Source organism: Anomaloglossus baeobatrachus, chromosome 4 (assembly GCF_048569485.1).
Source record: "Anomaloglossus baeobatrachus isolate aAnoBae1 chromosome 4, aAnoBae1.hap1, whole genome shotgun sequence".
NCBI classification, from domain to species: Eukaryota; Metazoa; Chordata; class Amphibia; order Anura; family Aromobatidae; genus Anomaloglossus; species Anomaloglossus baeobatrachus.
In genome coordinates this window covers 94762585-94779677 of record NC_134356.1, presented here as the reverse complement: position 1 = coordinate 94779677, position 17093 = coordinate 94762585, and the positions used below count along the sequence as shown (strand labels likewise).

The window sequence follows — 17093 nt, the reverse complement described above, 5'->3', positions numbered from 1 at the left end:
TTCCTCCCTCAGTACCTGCTTATTCTTGGATCCTTTTTCGTCTCATATTGTAACTAAAATATTTATTAAGAATTCTGCTGCATGTGTTTTCAGAGATCCGTTATTTAACTTTCCTCCTCATAACTCTTTGCAATAAGAAATGAGGAATGTTAAAGGGGGTTTTGTCATTAAAACCTGTTTCACATCAATATGGGCAAGTGTTTACTTGTGTCATTTACTTCCAGATATAGTACGTCTTCAGAAAAAAATCTTAGTCAAGTTTCCTATGTGGTTTGTGCTGTCCGGCCTTAAAGGGAACCAATCAGGTTTTTCCCCTGTAAGCTACGGCCACCACCAGTGATCCTCTATATACAGCATTCTAGAATACTGTATATAAGGGCACCGGCCGCTGTGTAGAACATAAAAACACCTTTACAACATTCACCTGGGTGCGGTCCGGTCCTATGGGTGTTGCTGCTCTTGGTCCATCTGGTATGATCGTCGTTTTCCTGCCCAGCCTTCTGTGCATGATGTGTCTGCATCATTCACACAGAGGCCACTATTGTGCTCCTGCGCATGCACACTTTGATCTGCTCGGCTGAAGGCAGATCAAAGTATTGTAGAGTGCATGCGTGGGTGGTCTTTGACCTTTCCTCGCGCCTGCGCATTACAGTACTTTGCTCTGCTCCTAGCCAGGCAGATCAAAGTGTGCATGCGCAGAACCGCAATGGAAGCCTCTTTGTGAATGACGTAGGAAGCGTCACGCACACAGAGCTGGGCAGGAGGACGGTGATCACACAAGATGGAGGAGAAGCCGGACCGAGTGCAGTAACACCAATCTCACTGGAACGCCCCCTAGGTGAGTATTATAAAGGTGTTTTTTATTTACATTCTACACAGCGGCCTGGGCGCTTATATACTGTATACAGTATTCTACAATGCTGTATATAAGAGCTCACTGGTGGTGGCTGTAGCTAATAAGGGAAAAATGTGGTGATAGGTTCCCTTTAAACCTCTTCACTAAAAAAAAATATTTATAGTTCCTTTAAAAAATATTCATAACCCTTGAACATATTCACTTTTTTCCACATTACACCCACAATTTAAATGTATTTTATTGATATTTTTATATAAAAAACCCCAAAACTGAGTAGCAAGTGTTTATGAAGTGTTAAGAAAATGATTCATGTTTTGCTAATTATTTTAAAAATATACATCTGAAAATTGTGAAGTGCATTTATATTCATCTTCCTGTAGTCAGAAACCCCTATCTAATATCCTGATTGACCAATTGCCTCCATAAGCCACCTACGATACAATTCAATTTATTGATCCCGAGAGAAATTGTAGTTAGTAGTCAATCTGTGTGTAATTTCTCAGAATAACTACAGCTGTTCTGTGAAGGTCTCAGAGGTTTGTGTAATACTATTGTATGAACTGAGGATTTTGATTGCGTTAGGGCAATGACAACCAGAGACGGGTTCTTGGTGCAAAGAAGTTTTATAATATGCAACCAACAATATGTACACAGGAAAGAACATAAACACAGTAAATACAGTTAGGTCCAGAAATATTTGGACAGTGACACAAGTTTTGTTATTTTAGCTGTTTACAAAAACATGTTCAGAAATACAATTATATATATAATATGGGCTGAAAGTGCACACTCTCAGCTGCAATATGAGAGTTTTCACATCCAAATCGGAGAAAGGGTTTAGGAATCATAGCTCTGTAATACATAGCCTCCTCTTTTTCAAGGGACCAAAAGTAATTGGACAAGGGACTCTAAGGGCTGCAATTAACTCTGAAGGCGTCTCCCTCGTTAACCTGTAATCAATGAAGTAGTTAAAAGGTCTGGGGTTGATTACAGGTGTGTGGTTTTGCATTTGGAAGCTGTTGCTGTGACCAGACAACATACGGTCTAAGGAACTCTCAATTGAGGTGAAGCAGAACATCCTGAGGCTGAAAAAAAAGAAAAAATCCATCAGAGAGATAGCAGACATGCTTGGAGTAGCAAAATCAACAGTCGGGTACATTCTGAGAAAAAAGGAATTGACTGGTGAGCTTGGGAACTCAAAAAGGCCTGGGCGTCCACGGATGACAACAGTGGTGGATGATCGCCGCATACTTTCTTTGGTGAAGAAGAACCCGTTCACAACATCAACTGAAGTCCACAACACTCTCAGTGAAGTAGGTGTATCTGTCTCTAAGTCAACAGTAAAGAGAAGACTCCATGAAAGTAAATACAAAGGGTTCACATCTAGATGCAAACCATTCATCAATTCCAAAAATAGACAGGCTAGAGTTAAATTTGCTGAAAAACACCTCATGAAGCCAGCTCAGTTCTGGAAAAGTATTCTATGGACAGATGAGACCAAGATCAACCTGTACCAGAATGATGAGAAGAAAAAAGTTTGGAGAAGAAAGGGAACGGCCCATGATCCAAGGCACACCACATCCTCTGTAAAACATGGTGGAGGCAACGTGATGGCATGGGCATGCATGGCTTTCAATGGCACTGGGTCACTTGTGTTTATTGATGACATAACAGCAGACAAGAGTAGCCGGATGAATTCTGAAGTGTACCGGGATATACTTTCAGCCCAGATTCAGCCAAATGCCGCAAATGATCAGACGGCGCTTCATAGTACAGATGGACAATGACCCCAAGCATACAGTCAAAGCTACCCAGGAGTTCATGAGTGCAAAAAAGTGGAACATTCTGCAATGGCCAAGTCAATCACCAGATCTTAACCCAATTGAGCATGCATTTCACTTGATCAAATCCAGACTTAAGACGGAAAGACCCACAAACAAGCAAGACCTGAAGGCTGCGGCTGTAAAGGCCTGGCAAAGCATTAAGAAGGAGGAAACCCAGTGTTTGGTGATGTCCATGGGTTCCAGACTTAAGGCAGTGATTGCCTCCAAAGGATTCGCAACAAAATATTGAAAATAAAAATATTTTGTTTGGGTTTGGTTTATTTGTCCAATTACTTTTGACCTCCTAAAATGTGGAGTGTTTGTAAAGAAATGTGTACAATTCCTACAATTTCTATCATATATTTTTGTTCAAACCTTCAAATTAAACGTTACAATCTGCACTTGAATTCTGTTGTAGAGGTTTCATTTCAAATCCAATGTGGTGGCATGCAGAGCCCAACTCGCGAAAATTGTGTCACTGTCCAAATATTTCTGGACCTAACTGTACCTGCCAGGTTCAGAGCAAAGGGGAATTCCCAGGACTGCGCACCGGACTCCCCCAGGGAGGCCACCAGGCGCAAACCCCTATACAGGGGCTGTCTGGCGATCACCCCAGAAGGCCTAAATGTGCAGCAGCCGGGATACGAAAGGGCCACAGGTTATAGTCCAAAAATGTCCGTACTGGATGTGGAACACGGGTCCTAGGGTGGATATGTACCGGAAGGGACCGGGCACAAACGCCAACCAGAGACGGCAGACAGACTCCGGGACCAGCGAGGGCACAGCTCGATGAGACCAGGTGGAGTCCAGGGCCGGTGTCAGGTGATTCACCAGGATCCAAAATAGCAACCTGGAAATGAGAGCAGCAGGGCAGGAGTAGACAGGAAGCAGTATTCTCAAGCAACTAGACTAAGCTTAGGGGCGGACTTTTAAACAGATAACAGGAAGTAGGGCAACAGAACAGAAAACTCCATGTTAATGTCGCGGGCGGAGGAGGGGACGCTGCGCTCACCCACTGCTCGGGTCCGGCTGCTGCTGCTCGGTGGCTCGAGAGGTGGGCCGGATCCCGGGGACTCGAGCGGCGCTCCTTGCCCGTGAGTGAAAGGGGGGTAGTTTGGTTTAGGGATATTGTCCGTGACGCCACCCACGGTTGTGGTGAGGTTGTGGCACCACCGCTGCTCTGGACGGGGATCCCGGGAGCGATGACAGGGAGCAGCTTGGATGTTGTTTTCTCCCCTCCGTGGGTAGGAGGTTGGTTGTCCCGGGGCCCGGTGAGGGGTAGGGATGCAGGTGGGTTACGGGGCCTGGTGAGGTCCAGGGTCGCGGGGGCAGCGCGGTGCCGCACGGCACGGTGGTACTCACTCAGCCAGTATTTTACACGGAGTCTCTGGTCAAACAAACGGCTGGGTGGACGGGTCCCACAGGCGGCTGCGGTGTTTTTCCCGTGACCCCAGGTTGGTAGTGTAAGTCCTTTCCTTCACCTTCGTGTATTTTCCTCCTGTGCTCTGGTTTCCAGCTGGCTCCCCGGTTCGGTACCGGATGGGCCACTACCCTGTCCCGGCTACCTACGGTTCCACCAAGACTGTCTTCCCGGCTCCTGCAGACGGCCACTACCGTCTGCGTCACTGGCTACACGAGGGACCTAGGCTCCAACCTAGGCCCCAGTCTGCGTCTGCCTCTCTGCAGACCTCCTCTCTCTTCCTCTGCCTGGACTTGTCTGAGCTGGTTTTTGCCTCAGGCCAGCTAGACTCCTCGGTGGGCGTGCCTATCTGCTTGACTCCGCCCACCTGGTGTGTCTGTCTGAACCCGAGGGAAGAAATCAGGTCTCACTGGGGATGACTGCTGTGAACTGCTGGGGGTGGGGGAGTGTGTGTGTTGTTACCTGTGGCCCCTGGCTTGTTCAGGGCGCCACATTAACAAAGGGCAAGATCCTTCAAAAGCAAACTGGAAATGCCGGAACACGGACAGTTTGTTTGAGAACATTGGGGATCAAACAGCGTCATGAAAACACGGGAACACACCAGACAGGTCATGGAAAAAGTTGTGGAGAAGAGTTAATTTGGGTTAGGTTATCAAAAACATAGCCCAAGCCCTGAATATCTCGCGACTATGGATGAGCAAACCCGAAGTGTCTGGGGACTCGGACACGAACACAATTAAAAAAAAAAAAGTCTGTGTTTGAGTTCGGTGTTTGGGTACTGGTCATCTGTTAATAAAATTTGTTGAAAGGCTGCAGTGCAGCCAATCAACAAGCATTATTGCATCCGGAAGTTGCCTTTCCTCTGCTGTGAACAATAAGATAAAAAAATATGATGTGGGCTCCCACCTATTTTTTTAGACCCATCATAGATAATACAGACAGCTGTGGGCTGCAACCCTCAACTGTCAGCTTCACTTTGTTGGCTGGTTATCAAAAATAAAGGGGATTCCACATGTTTTATTTTTGATTTTCAAATTATTTAAATACATAATTAAAACAAAACTACCTAGAGTCCCCCTTATTTCTCATAACCAGCCAAGGTAAAGCAAACAGCTGGAAGCTGGTATTATCAGAGTGAGAAGGGCCACAGATAATTGGCCCCTCCCAACCTGAAAATAGGAGCTTCTTCAGAAAAGGCGCCTCTATTTGATACACCAGTTCTGGCGCTTTACCCGGCTCTTCCCGATTGCCCTGGTGCGGTGGCAATTGAAGCAATACTTTTGGGGTTGATATTCCCTGAAATCAAGTCCAGGTGTTAGTAATGGGGAGGCATCTATCAGACACCTCCCATTACTAACCTGGCAAGTATAGAGGTAAAAATTAATAGACATGGCAAAAAAAAAAAGTTTATTTGAATAAACCCTCTCCCACACGCTCTCATTCAATAATTTATTAATAAAAAAAATCTTCGAAGTTTTAATGTAATCTAATTGGGGATTAAAGACTCGCCCACACTCCCTCGGTCACCAATTTATTGATGAAAAATAAATTCTAAAAGGCCCAACATAATCCAATGGAGTTAATGTCCTACGACGTTAATCGAATCCTATTGAGCTGCATTCTAAGAACTTTTTCAGAAAGCAGCTCCATAGGTTACAGTCGGTCAGCGGCAGCCTGGAATTTCTCACACTCATGATAAACTCTGTACGTACCGCTGACCGGCAGTGACCCCTATCAGCCTCGTTCTGAGGCTAATTGCCATAGTTCCTGGAAGCAGTAACGGATGCGAGAGCTGATCGTCCCAGAGGTGACTTTCTGAAGGTGGTTTTCTTTGATTTAAACACCTTTAAGTTTTGAAGGCCATGCATGATATATACCGTAGTAATATACTATCAGGTTTTATGCTGGTGTAAAAAATATATACATTGAATAATTAAAACGTGGATCACATGAGACTGATTGGCAATAATTGTTTGTTTTTAGATGATTTTGATCATTTAGACCTCAATTCTGTTGTTGTTTTTCCACTTTTCTGGAGTAGTATACTCCTTTCTAGTGGCTTATGTGTTTGTGCCTTATCTCTATATACTGTATATTCTGTTCCACATTTTTAACTTGTCTTTCTCCTTTCACTCTTTCTGTTTTTTTAATTCTTCAGCAACTTAGCGTATCCAGATGATTTAGACAAATTCATGAAATACTACTTTTAGAAAATGTCCCATTTTTGGTGCATCTCCTTCCAGTCCTCAGGAGTAAAGTTTCTGGAGAGGTTTTTGGCGCATTTTTGCGACTTTTAAAAGGATTTGCAACTGTTGAAGCGTAAAGGTTACAAAAACTGGTTAAAGATAAAAAGTAAAGAGCAATTTTGATTTCATGAATCGCATGCACCATTTCAAAGAATTATTGAGTACAAGACAATATAAGAAAAGGAACTTTATTAAATTGCAAATATTGACTCGGTTCATTAGTGTTTATCTCACAATTTCTAAGCCTTTTTATAAGGTTCCTGGTAAGAAATTAATTTGTCAGCAGTATTGAGATGTAGTCAGCAGGTACATATCATTTAACCATTGATGACAGGTTATGTTAAAGGGATCCCGTCACCAGGATTGCCCCTTATATGCAGCATTCTCGAATACTACATATAAGTGCACAGGCTGATCTGTATGACGTAAAAAGCACCTTTTATTATACTCACCAAGAGGGCGGTCGGGTCTGATGTTCGTCACTGCTCTCGGTCTGACGTGTCTTCCCTCTTGTGCACTCTCTTTCTTCCGTCCCACTCTGGTGTGGATGACACGTCCTACGCCATACACACAGAGGCTGCTATTCTGTTTCTGCGCATGCGCACTTTGATCTGCCATGCTGGGTGCAGAGCAAAGTACTGTAATGTGGAGGTATGGGGAAGGGTCAAAGACCGCTTGGGCATGCGCAGTACAATACTTTGACCTGCCCTCAGCAGGGCAGAGAGCGCAATGGAGAACACTGTGGATGATGTAAGATGCGTCATTCACACGAGGCTGTGAATGACGACCGCACAAGATGGAGGAGGCGCCGGTCAGAGAGCAGTGACACCCATCGAACTGGACTGCCCCCTAGGTGAGTATAATAAAGGTGATTTTTACATTCTACAGAGCACCCTGGGCTCTTATATATAGCATTCCAGAATACTGTATATAAGAGCTCACTGGTGGTGGCCACAGCTTATAAGGGGAAATCCTGGTGACACGTTCCCTTTAAGGGTTTTTTTATTGTAGATTTTGAAGAATGAATATGGGGTAATAGCTGTCACACTTTTCTGTTATTAAAGTTACAGTGAGAAACATTGGATATAAACTTTTTTTCAGCCCTAGTCTTAAACTGCACCTCCCTTCAATACCATTCAATTGTGCCCATTGGAAAATCTAACTGGTTCCTCCGGTTCCTCCTTCAGTTAATTGTATTTTGTTCACTTGTTTAGTATTATTTTATTTGCCAACTAAGGAATATTTTCTCCTTTTTCTTTTTGTTTTGTAGATGGAAGAGAAGAAGCGGAATTTCTCGTTAAGCAGCGATGACTCTGACACCACTGATAGTAAGACATAAATGTGATGCCTAGTGTAATATTAATAGCACAGAAGATAGTTGTATAGCTACAGATATTGGCAAACGTTCCTTCTGTGAATTTAATGCTTGTTTTCTTTGTAGGTCACAAAACATCCTGGTCAAGATGTTCCAAAACACCAACCACAAAAAACACCTGGACAAGACAGAAGGAGAAGAAACCGTCTGAGGTGGGTTTCATAATTCTTTCTAAGGCTCAAGTTGTCTTTCTGTGTACATCTAGGTCAAAGGTGTATTGTTGGCATTCATCGGGCAGGTTTACATCTGGGCAATTTTAAGAAGAGTAAAGGTTGGATATCGGCACCTATATTGGTATACAGTTAGTGTTCGACCCTGTCGAAAAGTGTCTCTTTTTTAATGTAAATATCTTTATGATCCTTTCTTACATTTCAGCCCCCCAGAAATGTTAGATAAAGTTTGGACAAACCTGCCAATTTTTGTGGAATAGTTGACCATCTAATGTGTATGGCGACTTCCCAGTGCTCAAGATGGTGGGACAGATAATGGTTGGGATGTTCGAATTGATACACCTGACTGTTGTGCTCTCTGGGAGATAAGCAAGCATGGGTTATCTTGGTCTCCCGATTGAAAACAAATGAACACTCAGACAAACCGAGCAGCCATATTAATGATTTGAGAGCGATATCTGCTGGGTGAGCAAATGAGCATTTTTTCAATAGCTATTGAATGTGTATGGCCAGATTTACAGATATAGAAAAATTTCACTCCAAAAGATGTGCAGGATAAAAACGAAGGCTACCAATGAAATCTGAATTATAACTTCATATTCAGACACTAAAAAACGGAATGGTGGATTAGCCCAATAGTAATGTACAAGACAAGGTAGATTGATGTATCCAGTGATAATGATAATTTGTGGGAAATATCTACAATAAGTGAGAGGCAATCAAGTGAACCTAAAAGTAGGTGGATACCCCAGTAGGGCACCAAAAAAAAATGGAATACGAAAGGATTCTAAAAACGTAATAGCTCAAATAGCTTAAAGGGAACCTGTCACTGGATTTGGTGACTATAAGCTGCCACCACCAGTGGGCTCTTATATACAGCATTTTAACCTGCTGTATATAAGAGCCCAGGCCGCTGTGTAGAACGTCAAAATCAGTTTATAATACTCACCTAAACGGGCGGTGCGGTGCAGACTAGTCAAATGTGTGGCTCCGCTCTCGAGTACCTACGCCTCCTTTTTCGGCCATCTTTGTCCTCCTTCCGAAGCCTGGGTACATGACGTGTCTTACGTCATGCACACGCACCAACATTGAGGTCCTGCGCAGGTGCACTACAAGACTTTGATATTATCAGACAAATTTGCTTCTTTCTCTGCGTGGACTTGCCTTTCACTCTCAATAAATGAATAAAATCTGTTAGTAAACACATACCGTATTTTTCGGACCATAAGACGCACTTTTTCCCCCCCAAATGTTGGGGGAAAGTGGGGGTGCGTCTTATGGTCTGATGGTCTGAAAAGAGGGCTGCGGGGAATGAGGGTGCTGCGGTGGAGCGGGTCATCGGGGGCACGAGCAGGCTGCAGCAGCCTGCCGTGACCACGTGGGCCCGCTCATTACATATGCACGCCCATCCTCCCGCCCATCATCTCAGCGCTGAAGCTGGCACTGGCAGGTGGGCGGGAGGATGGGCGGGGGGTTGAGCGGGGGGGTGCGCGCATAATTAACAGCCGGCCGTGATCACCCCTGGCAATTACAGCCTGGAGTGATCATGTGCGGCTGTATTCACTGCACCCCGTGCATCATAATCAGTGCGGGGTGCAGTGAATCAGTGTACTCACCCGTCACCGTCTGTGGAGCCGTCCCCCTGCAGCATCACGTCTTCCTGTCTGTGCTGGCGGACAGCTGATCTGAGTGAGCGTTGAGCACAGCGATGACGTCATCGCTGTGCGCGCCGCTAGTGTCCACACAGATCAGCTCACCGCCGGCACAGACAGGAAGAAAACATCGCGATGCTGCAGACAACGGCGACTGCTCCACACATGGTGACGGCTCCACACAGCGGCGCAGAAGCTGAGACAGAGAGGAAGATGATCGGTGCTGCAGGGATTGAGGTAAGGTGAGTATAAACGTTTATTTTTTTTTTTTGTACCACGGGATACAGGACATATACCAGGATGGGGGGTATATTATGAGCAGGATGGATGGGGGTATATGAGCAGGATGGGGGGTATATAGCAGGATGGGGGTATATGAGCAGGATGGGGTTTATATTAGAGGATGGATGGAGGCATATAGCAGGATGGGGGTATATGAGCAGTATGGGGGTATATGAGCAGGATGGATGGGGGCATATAGCAGGATGGATACGGGTATATGAGCAGGATGGGGGCATATGAGCAGGATGGATGGGGGCATATGAGCAGGATGGATGGGGGTATATGAGCAGGATGATGGGGGTATATGAGCAGGATGATGGGGGTATATGAGCAGGATGGATGGGGGTATATGAGCAGGATGGATGGGGGTATATGAGCAGGATGGATGGGGATATATGAGCAGGATGGATGGGGCTATATGAGCAGGATGGATGGGGGTATATGAGCAGCATCACATACAAGGCAGGAGGATCATTACTAGGATGGGGTACCTTAGTAGAAAATTTGGGGACATTACCCCCATAACAGTGTCAGCAGCAGATCCTCGCCCCATAACAGTGTGTCATGACCACATTTTTTGGTTAAAATTTTATTTTCCTATTTTCCTCCTCTAAAACCAAGGTGCGTCTTATGGTCAGGTGCGTCTTATAGTCCGAAAAATACGGTAATTTTCCCATTACTGATATAGGAGAGAACAGATGGTGCTTTTAAAATTCTATGAATAGGGGAGGAGAAGAAAGGAGCTATAGTCCAACAAAAGCCACGGTGGGCATGATAACATGGTTGTATGATTTCTAGCTTCAGAGGCGGACTCTACATGTTCAGAGACAAAGAAGAAGTCTGACCTCACAAGAACAGAGCTTCAAGATATATTTTTTGATTCGTTGGCGGTTGATCTTCGGCTCCTCCGTGGAGGTGCGGCTTCTAATTTTGTTTCTGGACATGCACAGTGCACCTCTGAAGCTAGAAAACCTACACACGTCTTCAGTGGTGTATTGTGTCAGAAAGAAAGTCACGTAAATGTGCAAGATTTGCAGAAAGGCGGCAATGACACCGCCTCTTGGAAATTATGGGGGCGTGATAACAAGGTGAGTGGAACGACTAGTCTGGCTAAACCAACGCCCTAACGACTAGTCTGAGAGTTATTGACATATTGAAAATGGAACTTAAAGGGAAGCTGTCACCAGATTTGGGGCCTGTAAGCTGCGGCCACCACCACTGAGCTATTCTATACAGCATTCTAACATGTTATATATAAGAGCACAGGCCGCTGTGTAGAACGTAAAAATCACTTTATAATACTCACCTAAGGGGTGGTCTGGTCTGATGGGTGTTGCTGCTCTGTAGTCCGGGTCCTCCTATCTGTGGTCAGGCGCTGTCCCCTCTCTGCAGCCGTCCTTCTGAGACTCGTGTGCATGATGCATCCTACATCATGCACACTAGCCGGCATTGAGGTCCTGCGCAGGTGCACTTTGATCTGCCCTTAGATTAAAGTATTGTAATGCGCATGCACTGGTGGTCTTTCACCTTTCCTTGCGCCTGCGCATTTCAGTACTTTTCAGCAGGGCAGATCAAAGTGCGCCTGGGCAGGACTGAAATGATGGCTAGTGTGCATGACAAATACGCGTCATCAACGCTAGGCAGGGCAGAAGGAGGATGGTGATCACAGCACAGCGGAGGCATCACACCGACGAGCATCAAGACCCATCAGACCGGACCACCCTCTATGTGAGTATTATAAAGGTTTTTTTTTACATTCTGCATCGCGGCCTGGGCTTTTATATACAGTATTTTGGAATACTTTATATAAGGGCTTAGTGGTGGTGGCTGCAGCTTATAGTCCCCAAATCTGGTGACCGGTTCCCTTTTAAAAAATATTTTTTTGACACATGGTAATAAATTATATATTAGGAAGGGCTTGTTAGACAGGGTACTTGTATATGAATATACTCTTGTTGGAGGTTTGGAGGGCATGGGTGACCTGTAAGGTTCCCTTTAAGTATCAGATCACCCTCCAGAACACATCAGACACGTGTTTTACAATTGCTTTAACCTTTTCGCACCAGAGCCTGTTTTTGCCTTCGTGACCGGACCAATTTTTTTATTTCTGACCAGTGTCACTTTGACAGGTTATAACTCTAAAACGCTTCAATGGATCCCGTCAATTCTGAGATTGTTTTTTTTATGACATATTGTACTTCAAGATAGTGGAAAAATTAAGACGATATATTTTGTGTTTTTTTGTGACAATATCGAAAATTTGGTAAAAAGTTAGAAAATTTTGCAATTTTCAATTTTTTTATTTTTATGCCCTTAATCCAGAGGGTTATGTCCCACAAAATAGTTAATAAAAAACATTTCCCACATGCCTACTTTACATCCGCGCAATTTTGGAAACATAACTTTTTTTTGTTAGGAAGTTATAAGGGGTCAAAGTTCATCAGCAATTTCTCATTTTTCCAACAAAATTTCCCAAATAATTTTTTTAGGGACCATACCCTATTTTTAGTGACTTTGAGGGGCCTAAGTGACAGAAAATACCCAAAAGTGACACCATTCTGAAAACTACACCCCTCACACTGGTCAAAATCATATCCAAGAAGTTTATTAACCCTTCCAGTTCTTAACAGGAACTAAAGCAATATGGAAGGGAAAAATGAAAATTTTACTTTTTCCCACAAAAATGTAACTTTAGCCACAAATCTTTAATTTTTACAAGGGTAAAAGGAAAAATTGAACCATATAGTTTGTTGTACAATTTCTCCTGAATGCGTTGATACCCTATATGTATTCTATACTATACTATACTGTATTCTATACTGTATTATATACTACACTATACTATATTCTATACTATACTGTATTCTTACTATACTATACTGTATTCTATAATGTATTCTATACTATACTGTATTATATACTGTATTATATACTACACTATACTGTATTCTATACTATACTACACTATACTGTATTCTATACTATACTGTATTCTATTCTATACTATACTACACTATACTGTATTCTATACTATACTGTATTCTATTCTATACTATACTACACTATACTGTATTCTATACTATACTGTATTCTATTCTATACTATACTACACTATACTGTATTCTATACTATACTGTATTCTATTCTATACTATACTACACTATACTGTATTCTATACTATACTGTATTCTATTCTATACTATACTACACTATACTGTATTCTATACTATACTGTATTCTATTCTATACTATACTACACTATACTGTATTCTATGCTATACTATACTGAACATCTACCCTATCTAACCCTATATGCTGCCTAACTGGGAAAAGGGGGAATTGATTTCTATAGATGTAATATGTGGGTTTTTTTACTGTGTGAAAAATCGCTGACTGACAGAGCTCCTGTCAGCAGCACTTGTCACACTGTTTCTCCTCAGATCAGTCACACACGGAGGATCTGAGGTGAAGCAGTGTTTTATACCGGCAGATCGCCCAGGCAAGTTTGTAACTACAACAAACTTTCCCAGCGATCGTTTTCATTGGTTAGCGCGGCGCTGACGTCACCAGGACCTGAACCAATCAGATCCTGGTGAGGTCAGGGGTCGCAGCTAGCGTCCTGCACCGGAATCCCGGCGCTTACAGGTACCATACGGTCACGTTCGCTGCAAAACCGCGGACCGTTCATAAACGTTGGCGCTGCACAAAGCCCAGCAAGCGCCGACGTTTATATACCGTCCGCGGTCGGGAAGAGGTTAAGAGTTTCATTGTTTAACCTTTCCTAATTCATACTGGCTAATTATTGTTACAATTGATCAGTAACGAGGGGATTACTACTATAATTGGCCTAGTGTATACAGACCTTCAGTCTGGATCATGTTGGAAGGGCTCAGACGTTTGATTTATGGAGTCCCGCTCTTCTATGGAGCAAACGGTCTAATGTTATGTAATCTCCGAGTGTTACTGCTCCCTACTGGCAATCAAGTATGTACTTGTTAGTTTCCAGTGTAGTGTCACAATATTCTGCAGGCCACGTTCTGCGCCCCGAGGCATGGTTTTGTTCCTCTCCTAACAGTAAATTAGGTATGTAGGAGGAGCACAGTCAGTTTATGCAGGCAGCTTGGAGAGATGTTTTTTAAGGTAACTGTCGGGTTTTGCACTGTCATTTCTCATTTTACATTTAATGTGATATATATGAGCATGTTAGGCTTTATATTCTTTCTGTTGAGTGGTGATTTTTTAATACAACCAAGCATGTTACTGCCAGAAAATATTCTCAAGATTGGTAATTGCAGACTCCACTTTGTTAAAGCTTTTCTTGCTATTTTAATAGCTACGAAGAAAAAAGAAAATTTGGTGAAGACCAAAAGCTTTAAGGGCTGTTATGGAAAATGAGGATTGCCATTATGATTTTGGAGTTTTCTCATCATTTAATTGCTCCAGATCTCAGACTCCTGCAAACAAGGATTTATTTGCTGGCTTTACTATAGCATTATCTGGTTATTTTTTATGAATTTGTTACCGACCTCTGTCACTTATTGCAACCACTACATCCATTACATCCGCCAAAAACCTATCAGATACAGTCTGCAGAGAAGAGCTTTGTAATTATGCTTTGCTTATATATCACGATCATATTCCGCAGCGCTTTACAGATATTATCATCGCTGTCCCCATTGGGGCTCAAAATATAAAATCTCTGTTAGGCTATGTGCGCACTAGAAAAGTGATTTTTCTCAAGAAAATTTCTTGAGAAACTTCTGGGAGTTGAAGATTACCGCACCTGCGGTAAAAAACTGCACCAAAACCGCGGTAAAAACGCATGCGTTTTTGCCGCGGTTTTGCCGCGGTTTTTCCGCAGGTTGGTCCCTGCGTTTTTTTTATGCTGAACTGCAATAAATAATATAGATATTAGATAGATAATCGATAGACAGATAATGGATAGAGGGAAAGATTGATAGATGAATAGATAGATGAGAAAGACCTATATAATGTCCCACCCCCTGCATATTCTAAGCTGGCACCTTTTAGTGACTTTCATGTGGCACTAAAGGGTGCCTAGACTTCTATTTAGAAAAAAAATAAATAATTAAAAAAAAAAATGACGTGAGGTCCCCCCATCTTTTGTAGCCAGCTAGGGTAAAGCAGACGGCTGCAGCCTGCAGACCACAGCTGGCAGCTTCACCTTAGCTGGTAATCCAAAACAGAGGGCACCCACGCTGTTATTTTACATTTAATAAATAATTTAAAACATAAAAAGTGGGGTCCCCCCCAAATTGGATCACCAGCCAAGATAAAGCGGACAGCTGGGGTCTGATATTCTCAGACTAGGGAGGTCCACTGTTATTGGACACTCCCCAGCCTAAAAATAGCAGGCCACAGCCACCCCAGAAGTGGCGCATCCATTAGACGTGCCAATCCTGGCGCTTCGCCCCAACTCATCCCGTTGCCCTGGTGCGGTGGCAAATGGAATAATATATGGTTGATGCCAGATTTGTAATGTCGCCTGGCATCAGGCCCTGGGGTTAGTGATGTCACGCGTCTATCAGATACCCGAGATCACCAACCCAGTCAGTAAGAAATAAAAAATAGACAACAAAAAAAGTTTTATTTGAAAAAACACTCCCCACATTCCCTTTTTCACCAATTTATTGACAAGAACAATCAAATCCTGGTCCAGCGTAATCTAATAAGGGGGTCCCACGGCGATCCATACCATAGTCACTGTCCCAGTCAATGAAGAACAGAATGTTCCCCATTGGCTGGGAGAGCAATGCAGTGACCTGAGCTAACATCAATAGGTCACCCCAGGTCACTGCAGGGGATGACGAGCGCTGCCATCAGGAGGTTAGATGAGATCATTACCTGCTGTGATGATCTCCTGCAGTCCTGCCATCAGCGCTGTCACTGCCTTCTATGCCCGCCGCGTTCTCAGCAGCATTGCGAAGAAGATTACAAACATTTCTCAAGAAATTTCTGCAGCAAAACCACGGGTAAAATCGCGGGTTAAAACGCCTAGTGCGCACAGGGCCTAAGTATGTCTTTGGAGTACCCTCAGGAAACCCATGCAAACACTGGGAGAATATACAGTTTATCATATAAGTGAATACACCCCTCATATTTTTTGTAAATATTTTATTACATCTGTTTATGGGACAATACTGGAGATATGACACTGATACAATGTATAGTAGTCAGTGTGCAACTTGTATAACAGTGTAAATTTGGTGTCTTCTAAATAACTCAACACACAGCCATTAATGTCAAAACCGCTGGCAACAAAAGTCAGTACACCCTTAAGTGAAAATGGCCAGGTTGTGCCTAAAGAGCTTCACAGGATCCATTGAAATCCTCTTCCACTGGTGGATGGTAGAGACCTTGCGCTCCTCCACCTTTCGTTTGAGGATGCCTCACAGATGCTGAATAGGGTTTAGGTCTAGAGACATGCTTGGTCAGTCCAGCACCTTTTATCTTTAGTTTTAGCAGGCGTGTTGTACTTACCAGAGTCTTCAGTGCAGCTGTAACGCTACTTATGGGGCCACTAATTAACCTCATACATATCCACTGCTTCCCCCACCCACCGGCAAGCCCCTCGTCTCTAATGGTTGCAGTCAGACAAACTCCCACCCTGTGTGACAATGTGTCTGACTGCTTTCAATTAGTGAGACACAGACAGCGTCTCTATCGGTATCAGAATAAAAAAAAGTGGCTTAGGGTCCCCCCATATTATGATATCCAACACAGATAAAGCTTACGGGTACAGGTTGCAGCCCCCAGCCGTGCACGTTATCTTGGCTGTGTATCAAAATAAGAGAGACCACATAAAGCTTTTTTTTTTTAAAAAAGAAATATTTAAATCATCTTTAAAAAAAAAACGGTGTGCATCATCTCCCCCTTCCCCCCCAATTTTCATACCCAGCCATGATAAAGCCGACAGCTAGGGGTTGATATTCTCAGGCAGGGGAAAGCCATAGTTATTTGACCCCCCCAGTGTCTAAAAATAGCAGCTCGCAGCCGACCAGGATTGTTGTCCCATCAATTAGATGCGACAATCCGGGCACTTTACCTGGCTCATCCCGATTGCCCTGGTGCGATATCAAAATGGGTAATAAGGGTTAATGACAGCTCACCGCTGCCACTAAGCCCTAGATGAGTAATTAGTAATGTGTAAGTGAAAAGAAACACAAACACCAAAATAAATCCTGTTTTTTTTTTTTTAAAGAAAATCCAAAAAACACACCTTCTTTTACCCGTTCAGTAACCCCCAAA

The 17093-nt window shown here is 43.5% G+C and overlaps 1 protein-coding gene across 4 annotated transcripts in view; it reads left to right on the top strand.

The window, feature by feature from the left end:
- The window catches only part of JADE2 (jade family PHD finger 2), a 353612-nt gene that overhangs the window by 59255 nt on the left and 277264 nt on the right, over window positions 1-17093 (top strand). For all 4 annotated transcript variants that reach the window (XM_075344470.1, XM_075344469.1, XM_075344472.1 and 1 more), the window contains exons 2-3: window positions 7616-7673; window positions 7787-7872. In XM_075344470.1, coding sequence (XP_075200585.1) covers window positions 7616-7673; window positions 7787-7872 — 144 coding nt within the window. The remainder of the gene's footprint in view (window positions 1-7615; window positions 7674-7786; window positions 7873-17093) is intronic.